The 13,174-nt window shown below is 38.6% G+C and overlaps 1 protein-coding gene across 2 annotated transcripts in view; it reads left to right on the forward strand.

Annotated features, from left to right (window-relative positions):
* LOC105918743 (cadherin-22) overlaps positions 1-13,174 on the forward strand; it is a 278,331-nt gene that overhangs the window by 181,549 nt on the left and 83,608 nt on the right. For both annotated transcript variants that reach the window (XM_012853899.3, XM_036151556.1), the window contains exon 4: positions 8,362-8,656. In XM_012853899.3, coding sequence (XP_012709353.1) covers positions 8,362-8,656 — 295 coding nt within the window. The remainder of the gene's footprint in view (positions 1-8,361; positions 8,657-13,174) is intronic.

Here is a 13,174-nt window from a genome sequence, read left to right on the forward strand (position 1 = left end):
TTGGCCACTTGCTTCAGGTAACAAAAGCAAAATTTCACTTGAGGTCAAGCTTATGCTCTGGTGATCTGAGACAAAGCTTGGTCTCTGTTGCTCTGAGAAGGGGAAGCATGCATTGGCTGGGGACTTCGCAGGATTCAGTCAGATCTCCTGAAGTAGTAGTGGAGTCGAATATGCATGCCAGCTAGAGTGAAGCTGAGTTGAGGCTACTGAGGCCACAAGAGTAAAGGCTGCTCAGGCCAAAATGGAAAAACAATCACAAAATTGAAAATACATTCAAAATAATCAAAAAGGTCCCAAAGAGCATGACAATGCTCATTGTTTCTACTGAGGGAATGTTGTCAAAAACATCTTATGACTAGTGTTTTAATTTGACCTACTCTCATGATCCAATGCTGTTTGTGTTTTTGTTCTCACTTGTGTTTCTATTTAGATCCTCTGTGTTTCCAATCTATTTGTCAACCTTCCTCGGTGCCCTGCTTAGATTCTCCCCCCAGCTCCTTTGCATTCAATTGATTGTACTCACCTGGTTTCCATGTAGCTCATCACATCTCCGCAGTATAAAAGTTCTTGCTTTTACACACACACACACACACACCCACCCTTCCTCCCTCCCTGCTGGATTATTCTGTTGTTGTCTCCCTGCTTCCTGTGTGTCTCAATGTATCCTTTAAGTTTTCCTGTTCCATCATCATTAACTGCATCATGAGTCTGGCTCAGTCCAGTTGCAATTTGGGTCTGCAACAACATTAAAACATGATACCTACATGTCTCCCAAGCCAAATAAATACATTTACAGCTTCAAGTAAATACCTACAATGAAACAGGAGCTGCTACACATGGAGTAAACAAATAGGAATTAGTTTAGAACCAAAATTCATGATAGCTTCCATTACTGTAATAAGTCAAAATGTCCTTAATATTAAAGATAGAGGGCAAAGCATAGCAGACTGCTATCTTCATAAAAAAAACATATAAAAAACTTCTTGATATTTCAGAAATACTTGATATTTTAGATCATCAGTGCTAGATTACATAAATATCCCAAACATTTTTTACACTATTTCTGGCCAAATGTATTTTATTTTCCTGGGTACCTTGATGGCACCAACACACTTTTTTAATCTTTTTTTTATATTTATTTATTTATTGCATAGATTATACAGTTAAAACCACTATATTATATATAATGTAAAAACAACTGACACATTAAATTGGAATACACTCATCTTGTTATTGGCCAGTTAGGAATACCAAAATTATTTATGTTTGGTCGATGTCAATATAATTAAAAAGCTCTTGATTTACTACTTTATTCTTCTTCAGAATGAATAGTTTGAATACATTTTAGTATTTGGTAGAATTATCTTTCAAGCTGTATGACTTTGGTCAAACAGTTTGGCCATCCTTCCACAACCTTCTCAGGATGTTTTGCAAAATGGTTGACCATTCTTCTTTTTTTTTTCCAGTGTCCTGTCTAGCAATGTGGCAATAAGAATTGATGTCTTAATGCCAAATAGAGCTCAACAGATTTTGCTTTCACAAGTGGAGCAAACATCTTTCGCCATAATGCTCTGCTTGATTTGTGCATGTAAATAGCTTTATTGTGATTCCTGCAGGGATAATTTCAAATTATATGGACACTACAATGGGAAAGTGGGAGAGTAAAGGAAGAACAAGAAGAGAGAAAAAAAATGAAAGAGAAGAGGTGAAAGAAAGAAGAGATAAAAGGGAGAGAATGATAAAACGTCCTCTGTCTGCTCCATCACCTGGAAAGAACAGCACAACCAACAGACATAAAGCAACAGATACAATCGAGTAACACCTTGATACCATTGCTAAATCATATGTAATATTATTTAAGCTGACATGTGTAATGTGATGCCTGGAAAAAAAAAGTGAAAGAAAAAAAAAATTAATTATAGGGACCCAGCAGCACCTGTGGGAGTTTGTGAGAATGCACTTGTTTAGGTGAAAATTATACAGAAGGAAATAGCTCAATAGTGGTTGTGGAAAACCAAAGACCCGCCTTCCCCGAGCACAGAGGCAGGGGTCAGGGGACCCATAATCACGGACTCCCAAAGGGGCCCCCAAAGCAGTGCGCCCGAGAGGGGCCATCACAAGAAATCAGCAACAGTGGGATGTATAGGGACAAAACATTGACTTTTCTGTTAACCAGTTTGTCACTAATGTGGTTAGTGTTATTTAAAGTTCCATTATTCCTTAATCTTTAACTTTCTGTTTGATATCTTGAGGTATTGTTTCTATTTTTACCATATTGTTGTTTTCCCTTATTATGCCATCTAGTCTGTAAATCGCACCACTTTCTTCTGCTTGTAAAACCCAACATAGCATGATGCTGCAACCCCATACTTCTTAGTAAGAATTGTATTTTCAGACTTGCAAGCCCTCACTTTGTCCTTCAAATGTAATGATGATCATTCTTGCCAAATGTTTCAACTTTAGTTTCATCAGACCACACTGCATCTCCTGAAATAACGTATTTTGCTCTGTGTGCATTTATGAATTATTCAAGCTTTTATGTTGCTTTTGGTGTAATCACTTCTTCCTCTCTGAGTGACCTTTCAGCCCATGTCAGGACAGTACTGTTTCTCTGTAGGTGATCACACTGTTCTACCAGCTTCATGCAGCCTCGTCTCAAGGTCTTTTGCGTTTATTTTATAGTTGATTCACACATTTACATCCAAAACACATCATCCCTGGTACACAGAAACTTTCTCCTTCTTATCGGTATGACAGCTTGACATTTACAATGTCTTTTAGTGTGAAAATAAATCCACCGGTGTGCCTCCATTTAACACCAGTGTTGTAGATTAGGCTACCAGATGCTTACGTAACCATAATATCAGCATCTGGGCTTTCCCAAATTAATAGTATAGTCACCTTAACATATGCAAACGTCTAGCAACTAGAAATAAAATGTTTTACTCTTTCTGACCATAAAACAAGAGTGTCATCTGATTTACTTTCTGACATTAAGGAAAATAGGTATTTCTGATGTAAATATCTAATTTTAACTGTATATGAAATTGTAAAGAAACATGTTTGTGTTTTGATAGGGATGAGGAAACTTTTTTTTTTTTTTGTCTGTGTTTAATTATTTATTTCACATTTGCACTCCAGGTTATGTTTTCATCATGAAAGGGACTTTCTCAGTCTGACCTTTGGTACGCAAAGAACAACTTAGCTAGGCTAACTCAGTTTTTTTCCCATCTACCAGCTTGAATCACACCAGGGAGGATACGCTGTCAAAAAGATGGCTATAATAAGCCTGAGGGTAGATATTAGTTCAGGGGAAAGTCAAACAAACAATGTATATATTTGTGTGTGTGGGTTTGTGATTGAGCATGCACAGAAGGTAGTAGGTATGTGTGACTTGCAGCACATGCCCATGTGCTGGGAGAACGTTGCATCCACCACACTAGTATTTGAGCAAGTGGATTAACATGTGATGAGAAGACATCCCACATGCACACACTTTTCGTCAGAATCTAATTTAGAAAAACAAAGACTGAGCAAGTCTGGAAGAAAAAATATTGTGCAATGAAAGAGTAAGCTCACTTTTATTGTATATCCCTCACAGTCTGAACCAATGAAACTTTTTTTTATTATCCTAACTGAAATATTGATACCTCAAAGCAGCAGTATATTTTTCCTGACTGTTCATGTATTTCTCTTCAAAATGATTCACAATGGTGAGAAAGGGCAAAAACAGACAGACAAAAGAATGGGGGAGAAAATGGATGAGGGAAGCAATATCAGGGTACAGGCATGTGTTATTTTGCAGTTTTACGACAAATACTAAATGAAAATCCCTGCAAGGGCATTAGAAGTCTGTATTTAATTAAGCCTTTATAAAATATTAACCGGGAGGACAGGGCAATTTCCCTTCTTCTATGGTTTCCTCAGTGGATTGAACTATAGTTACACTGCAAAGACAGCTTTGAATTGTGATAACAGATAGGAGGTGAGTTAGAGTGAGGCAAGAGCATGTCCATAGTGCCTGCTAAAGAGCCAAAGGGGATGTTAGGATGAGGGACTGATGCTCCTCTTATCACTACCTCTGGAATGTCTTCAAATCACATGAGGAGGACCGATTGCTTTGATTTATAAGGGGTCAGTTAGGTTCATTTTTCAGCCCCAGCACATCTATGTTTCCCCCTTTTACAGTCTTTGAAATTACTTTGATCCTCTAATTTGAGAATCACATCCTGTGAAGGGTGCATTGTGCAGAAAGCAGTAAATTATTATTAGAATGGAGTCTTATTCAGGTACAGTGATAGCATTCTGTTAAAGGAAGGGAACGCCAACTTAAATATGAATTTTCTGACAGGAACAGATAAGGGAACTGATCTAAGACATAGTGCATTCTAATTTCCTTTAGTTTCAGCTGATCACACAATGTCATTTTTTGATATTCAAATAGTCTCCCTGGTGTTTGCAATGGTCAAAAGCTAATAAGATAAATACCTGTAAAATGTGCAACATATTCTAGCTGTTGTAAATATGTATTTTAGCACCTAATCCTCAAAATAATGATACCTTTCGATTTAAAATTGTTTTAGTCTATGAATACAAAAAGGCCAGTTTAAAATATGTAAAAGTGTGACATTTTAGTGCTTCTATCGACATTTAATGTATTACTATTTAATGCTAGTGTTGTATGCCATACACGTATATGCAGCATTTCTTGTATGACTTGTACGTAAATGGGCTCTTTAAGAGAGGAGGGGGATACAACATCAGGTCCTGGAACTTTTCTGGTCTTGTGAGAGTCTGTGCTGACCACCTAGACCCTATATTCACTCAGATCTTCATCATGTCTCTGAAGCTGTGTGAGGTTCCCTCATGCCTTAAATCCTCCACCATTATCTTGGTCCCCAATAGAAGTACCTTCACAGGATTAAATTACTGGCAGTCTGTTTCCCTGACGTCTGAAGAACAGAGACAACACCAGGTATGCGGTATACATGTATGAAGGAGGAAATAACCCAGACGCGTTCCAGCACATAAGCGCAGCAAAGCATCATACGCGCGTCCTACGCTTAGGTTAGCTTTTCATTTTAATCAGTCAATAATTTTACACTAGAAACATAATACACACGTTTTACGCACATATTTACACTACGTGATGCCTAAATTAGATTGTCATTTTAATTTCAGATGCATATGCGCTCGGAATACAGCATTCTGAGTCAAAGTTCACTTCCGAAAGTATCCTAAAATAGTCGAGTCTCAATTCGGCCACGAGGTGGTAGAAGTCATCTCGTCATTGACGCTGAGCACTCTGCCTTACCTCTCGCAACACTTGGTCAACTAGCAGAAGGAAGGCCAAGGCGCACCTTTTAAATGATGCTCTTTCCATGTGCCGAAAGTTCTCCTCTGTGCAGAAACACACAGCCGTGGAGCATACTTTGCAGCCTCTGGTGCTTTAAAACATGCCCATATGCTGTGCCGCTTACGTTAAGCAGCCAGTGTATTTACTGCTTAAGTGTAAAAAAAAAAATATGTTAAAGAAGGATGCATATTTACATATACAATTAGAACTGCAAAAGGAGAATAATACATATCAATGTTTGTGTTTGTATGTATGCATATCGTGGTGCAGTTTCTGGAAAGAAGCTGTGGTTCAGCCTTGTTGTTTTGGATCTGAGGCTCCGGAGTCTCTTCCGTGGTGGTAGAAAGTTGATCAGACTGTCTTGTGAGTGGATTGAATTACACATAATCTGGGTCACTCTCTTCCTGCATCAGCTGGTATGGATGTTGTCTATGGATGGCAGGTTGCAGTAGGTTGTTAAATGTGCTATTCGCACTCAGATTGGGTTCCAATTCTCAAGATTTAGAATTAATTATTTTCTATCCCATCCAATCTCAAATTGGATTGTTGGTACTAAAAACATGACTGTGTAGTTATGCAACATATTGATTCTAGTTTTGTATTAGCATTCAACAGCAAATTAATAGAATAATGGTAATTAATGGTGGCTCTAAGGACCAAACCCTCTCCCTAAATACTGAGACAATTGCTTTCACAAGCATGCTGTGAAAGCAAAGAGATCTAGGGTAGAAAACAGAGGATGTCAGAGATATCTACAGCTGCTATTTGGACAGTAACCTGGTGCATTATTAAAACTATGATATCAAAACTTTACCCATAGGAAATGTCGGCTCACATATTTAAGTTCACAGTGGAAAACACATTTTTTTTAAATTGATCTTTGGTTATAGGAATCGATTTTTAGGAAAAAATATGATAATCGAATCAGAATTGGAAAATATAATTTTTTAACACAGCCCTAATTCACACCACCATCTGAAAAGCCTTCCTGCCCACAGCTGAGCAGTTCCCATACCAGGAGGTGATGGAAGACGTCAGTATGTTGTCCACCACACATCAGCAGCAATTCATAAGGACTGATGGAACCACACTGGCCTAATTTAGTGTTATTAGAATGTAGAGGCATTGGTGGTCTTTCTTGACTATGCTGGATGTATTTTTGGTCCATTTTAAGTCATTGGAGATGTGATTCCCCAGGTATTTTATGCTGTGAACCATCTCTACAGCTTGTCCCTGGATGGAAAGGGGGCGTTGGGTGTGATCTGCTCCCCTAAAGTCCATAACCATCTCCTTTGTTTTCCTCACATTGACTAAGAGATTGTTATTCTGGCACCAGTCCACTCGCTCCTCCCCTTCCTGTCTATATACCAACTCCTCGTTGAAGGAAATCAGTCCCACTACTACTATGTCATCTGCAAACTTCACAATAAGACAGCCTGGCTGTTTAGCAAAGCCGTCATATGTGGGCATAATGTAGAGCCGGGATCTGGGGACAAAACCCTGGGGGGAGCAGGTGTTGATGATGATGGTTGAAGAGCAGATGCAGTAGATCCTTACTGACTGTGGCCTGTGTGTCAAGAAGTGCAGTACCCAATTGCAGAAGGATGTTGGTAATCCAAGCAGTAGCAGTTTACTTGGCAATCAGAGTAAAGTCTTTGGGTTAATCATGTGAATGCAGAACTAAAGTCCAGAAAGAGCAACCTGACAGTTACCTCTGCTCTCCAGCTGAGTGAGAGTAGAATGGATGATAGGTGATATAGTATTGTCTACACACCTGTTCTTGCTGTATGCATATTGGCCTGGATCCACATTTATGTCAGCCATCTACTTGATGTGAACCTTGACCAAGCTTTCAAAGCCTTTCATAAGTATAACCTTTGGGTTGAGGGCTACTAGTCAATAGGCAGTCATGCTCCTTGGTGTTGCATATTTGTGGCACAGAAACAATGGATGATGTTTTGAGGCACACCGGCACCACAGCTTGGGAAAGATAGATGTTATCTATGTCTGTCCGTACCTCTGTGAGCTCATTTGTGCAGACCTTCAGAACCCTGTCGGAAATGTTGTTTGGTCTTCCCTTTTGAGGGCTGACACATTGCAGAGTCCTCTTTACATCATTTACACTGAGTGGCAGCTCACCTTCTGGAACAGTAAGCCATGGAAGGCATTCAGGGCATCTGGCAAGGTTGGATCCAGAGGGCACGCCATGTTCTTCCTATTATGGCAAGTGATTGTGCTTACGCCCCTCCACATGCTCCTAGTGAATTTGGATGCAAAAGGACCCTGGTTTTTGTCAACATGTTGCCTTTTTGCCCCCTTGCACCCCCTTCAAGGTCCATCCTCGCCACTCTCAGTGCCGTGCATCTCCTTAACGAAAACCTGCATCTCGTTCCCTCAGAAACAAAGACCCTTACAATTTATCTTCTGGTTGTGATGCTTGGTGAAATTCCTGATAAACTTTTGAATGAAGCAAGAGACAGCTGAGGTGTAGGCTTCCAGCAGGAGCTTACTAAGAGTTATTTTGATTTTATCCGGATTGACATTTTCTAATGACATGGGAACGGTATGGTTTATTTTATTAGATGGAAGTAGGAAGAGCAAATGACGAAGAAGGTTCATGAAATATGGTAAAAATCAGCAAAGTGGAGACTTGACTCATAGGTAAATGAACTGAATCATAACACGAGTAAATATAATGGTTAACAGTATGACAAAATCCAACAACATAAAAAAATAAAGCAAACATCAGTAAATTTTGCAAGAAAAAACTCAACCACAATGACACACCAACACTTGTAACTCTTTTGTGGTGTTTTTGTTTTTATGTTGTCCTATTTTTACTGTTTTAAGTAAATAATAAAATAACTATTCTGTTTTGAATAAATAATGAAATAACTACTCTGGCTTGAAAATCTTGTTGTTGCATTGAAGCATACAATCACTGCAGGCATTCTCCTATTATTGTATGTTAATATCCATATCATTATATCTCTATCTATTTACAGATCCATACAGACTCAGATGAAGGCGAGGGCAATATCAAGTACACCATCTCCGGAGAGGGGGCAGGTTCCATCTTCATCATCAATGAGCTTACAGGGGACATACATGCCACTGAGAGACTCGACCGAGAAGAGAAGGCTTTTTACACACTTCGAGCTCAGGCCCGAGATCGTCTCACCAATGGCCCCCTGGAACCAGAGTCCGAATTTGTCATCAAGGTCCAGGACATCAATGACAGTGAGCCCCAGTTCTTGGAAGGCCCCTATATTGGCAGTGTGGCAGAACTGTCCCCCATAGGTAAGCTATTAACTTTGTAATACACTTATGCAAGTATCCCCTAAATAAAATATTTGAGTCTTTGAACTCAGAATGGCTTGAAGCGGTCTGTGGTGTGTAGAGATACTGTATTGGTTACATAACTTCTGTTTAACGCTATGCATTAAAGATGTATACACCATACTGTGATGTTATTTCCTGTGATCAAAAAGAGCTCGAAGGTGTCCTTATATTGATCCTGATGACACATTAATTTCCTACAGCATCAATGAATATCAAGAGTGTTAAAAAAGTAGATTGGAATTTCATTTAGTTGTGCAAAGTGCTATACAGCTTTAACCCGTCAGCAGGAATGAAACAGAAAATCAGTGTGGCAGAGCTGGTATGTAAAGCAAGCGAAGGGGAAAAAAAATACCTGATGAGGTTTGGGGTTTTGTTCTAAGAAAGTGTTTTTGGGAAAATGATAATGAGCAAAGAGGGGGGTGGATGGTACACAAAGCGGAGAAGAGCAGATGATTGTGACAGTAAACCCCATGCGAGTGATGCTACAATACTGCTAATCTTGACAAACATGTGTTTATTGTTAGTAACTGTATTAACAGAACCCCATGGCTGCCTAAAATTCTCAGTGGAATGGAAAGGAAAGGGGAAAGTAGGGTGTCTGGGGCTTCATTAGCATGGTATTAATGTCAAAAACAGCTGATGTTTAATAAACAAAATTCTGTTTGGCTGCCAAGCAATATCACAACACAATGTGTGCTCAGGATGTTGTGCTTGACACTGCATGTGTGTGTTTATTCATATGCAGTAGAGGTTCAGTAAACGGGGGGCACTTTTTGTTTGAATGACTACAGGAGTGCCGCAAAATGGAATGAGTCTTACCCTATTCAAGTCTGATTGGAATTAATTCCTGCTTCCTCAGCATGATCCAAACCATGGGCATTTTCTGCCTACAGTGCTCTCTAAGACTGAATAGAGTGGAAGAGTGAGTATGTGCGTTATCATGACTGAAAGAGAGAGAGAGAGAGATAGAGAAAAGGTAATAAGAACAGGGAAGTCAAAGGTAGGAAAAATGGGAGAAATCAGAAAGAAGAAATGCAGTTTTGGAAAACTATGCAGCCTCCTTTAAACAGACAACAACAAGCCTGTTGTAATACAAATGTGGCTCAGTTTGTAGCGGTTGATGGCATTTTAATTATCATGACCCTTCCACCTTCACTGCTACCCTTTGTTTGACCCTGTCCTGCTTCGGTCAAATTATGCTCTAAATAGGTGTGCAGTTCATGTTTTAAACATTGTTGTGCCATACTCTGCCTAATGAGGTAACAGCCTCTTAGTCAAGCATTCTCCTGCCTTACTTCTTTCCTTTGGTTCTGTTGCTGCTTCCATTACTGAGCATTAGAAAAAGCCAGCAATATTTTTTTTGTATATGATAAAGTCACAAGGACAGACGCAATAACAGAAGTGAACAAGAATACAAAAAAGGCTTGGCTAGACCAGGTTTTTAACCACATGTGTCCCTATTTGTGGAGGGGCAACCCAGTGTGGAGCTCCACATTTTTAAACAGGGGGACCATGCAGTGTATTTCAACTGTTGAGGGATGACACTGCCCTCTCTGAGGAGCTCTGTGGTGTTGAAAAGGAAGGCCTGACTGATTAGCAAAGATTGGATTTAGGAGGACTAGTAAAGCATGTTGTCTGTGAAACAGTAGATGAGATCTTTAATCTTCTGGAGTTGCCTCTTCTCGAGTTTTATGGAACTGAAGATTTCTTACCACAGTTTTCATATCATTATTTGGGGGCTGTGGAGGGGCATAATTTGACAAGGTTGAATTTCAAGGGCTATCTGGTACCTATGAAACAAAACCAAGAGCTATTTTTTTAGCACCAAATCTAGCTAATTTCTGGTGCAAGTTGGACTTCACTATGCCTACCCCTCGTCTCTAACCCTGTTGCTCCCACAAGGTTGACAGACAGAGTTTTGCCTCAAAGGAGGATTTCAGTTACTTTGGTGTCTTGTTTACAAGCAATGTTAAGAACAAAATTATAGATCCAGTAGACTCAACGATTGGGGCTTTGTCTAGAGTGCCGGTTTATCATGTAATGGGGTAGAAAAGCTGACCCAAAAGGCTAACCTCTCAATTTGCCAGTCCATTCACGCTCTGACTTATGCCCATTAAATATTGATCATGACAGACAGAACATATCTGAAATACAAGTGACTGATTTAATCTTCATCCATATTGTGGTAGAGGTTACTCACAGAGATTAGACAAGAGGCCTGGTCATCCAAGGGTCATCAGTAGGAGCTAAGGAAGAAAGGCCACTAGTTTCTTTCTAGATTCTAGTTTTCTATGACTAAATCAAAAAATTAAAAGAGGGGGCTGACTAATAACTAGGGTTTAGTGTTGAAACAAAGCATGTTTATCTCTTTGACTTTTTCTGGCAAAAGACAATTCAAAACACATCAGCCAGATCAGCCATGTTGATGAAACTGCAGTAAAGATAGGCAGTGTTAATGAACCTCCTGATTGTTGTGCTTATTTAGGGAACATGGTGAAAAATATGTAATCCTCTATAATAAAGGTCTTCAAAAATGTGAGTTTTGTCCAGTTTGTTTATTGTTGATTATTTGTTGTGTTGACATGTTTTACAAAAATATATAGTTTAAAGTGGATTTATATTTTTTGACAACAGTGAAGAAGAAATTATCAAATTAAATTAACTGTAAAATATGTAGTTTGCATTTTTTTATTCTTAGATATGTATCAAGGGAAAATATGCCAATTGCCTTCTGCAGGAAACATGGTTTTGTTAGGAATTATGAATACCGTTACCCATTGCGATGTGTCAGCATCATACACATTTTCCTTCTAATTTATTCCAGCCTAATCAGTTTTTTTTCTATAATTTGTTTTGTGTGTTGCCAGATGTTTTTTGTCTTTGTAGAATGTTGAGAATGTAAAAGCTTAGTAATAGAATCTGTGTTCTTGATTTGGTCCTTTTCTTGCATGAACCCAGGATACGCTCGAAACCCTGTTGGAATCAGCAGTTTTTGTAATGTAATTTTGAGCACGGCTCCTGTGATGTGAAGCAGGGTTGCATTTTATGCTGTGATTTGAAGCAGGTTGCGAGCATTAGCCACACCAGGGATTTGCACACTGTGCTGTTTTATGGCCAACTGTATAGGCAAATTGTCTTGAAACACGCAAGGCTATAATAGTAGGAAAGTAATCAGCAGTCGGCTGCCTGAGGCATATTCATCTTTACTTATCACTCTTGTCATGTCTCCCCGTGCTATTCTTTGTCATGGCGTCAAAACCTTCATTTCTGGCTTTTCCTTTTCGGATAGGCTTTCTGTCTCTCTGACTATCTGCCATTTCAGCATTTTAACAATGTTGCGCGCTGTGTTGTTATTTCTCAGGGTTATAAAGATACAGCAAATAATGTGAAAGACAAACATAATGTAGACATCTTCGGTGTGAAAACTGTATTTTCTTGGAAAATGTTTAGAAATTGAAATTTATTTTGCAAGTCAGATTTGCCTTGCATTGTTTATTGAGTGATGTGGAAATCAGACATCTCTTTGGTCAACAGTCTGTTTACCTGACTTTTCATTGCATCTGCAATGGCCAGACGCAGAAAGATTAGTAGCCATAATTGTTTTTTTTTATCTGAAATAAAAGTAATGCCCTCTATTTTTAGTTAGTGACTGTAATCAGCCACACGTTTATTTAGTTTCACTGCTATAATGTAATACCATATTTTTCTGTTCCTAAAGTAGCAATGAAACTTTTCTTGTAAATGGATTAGGGTGGCCTCAATCAAACACAGCATGTATATCTAGCCCTGGTATATTTTGATCATACTTTTTTTTTTTTTGTTCTTCATTTTATTATGTAATCAATGATTGCAGACATTAAAAAATATCATATTCTAAGATCCAAATCCACAAGTATTTGATGAATGGTTGCTCACTTAAAACCTAGCCAGAAATGATTCTATGCATGTTCAACTCTTCTTTGTGCTCTCTGAATAAAATAATAGATCCATCATTTATACAAATCACTTACAATGGTTAAAGTTAATGTTGTCTCATGTTTATTTATGAGCTAATGGTAACAGTACTAGTCTGTCCGTTTAAACACACATTCTTCTATTATGATTAACTTCTAATCCATCCTTTGCAAAACAGCCTCAAGCTATCCTAATGGGCCCAACTGCATTATGAAAGGTACTTAATATCACACATTGGGCTGAGATTCAAAAATACATAGTTTGATAAACTTGAGTATTGGAAGCAGTTATGTTTACTGTGGGAAATACATATCTGATGTAAATATACTGTAACTTCCAGTAAAATCCACCATATGCAAAAAATATTCAAACCTGTTTCAAATATAAATCCTTAAGAAGAGATAATAATATATACAACATATATTACAATGAACGTGTCCCCTGTATTCAACCCATAACTCAGGGAGCAATCTGGGTCCAAGGGTTTTACTCACAGACCCAGAGTGGCAATCTGTGGGATTT

This window comes from Fundulus heteroclitus, chromosome 20 (assembly GCF_011125445.2).
Source record: "Fundulus heteroclitus isolate FHET01 chromosome 20, MU-UCD_Fhet_4.1, whole genome shotgun sequence".
Classification (NCBI taxonomy): Eukaryota; Metazoa; Chordata; class Actinopteri; order Cyprinodontiformes; family Fundulidae; genus Fundulus; species Fundulus heteroclitus.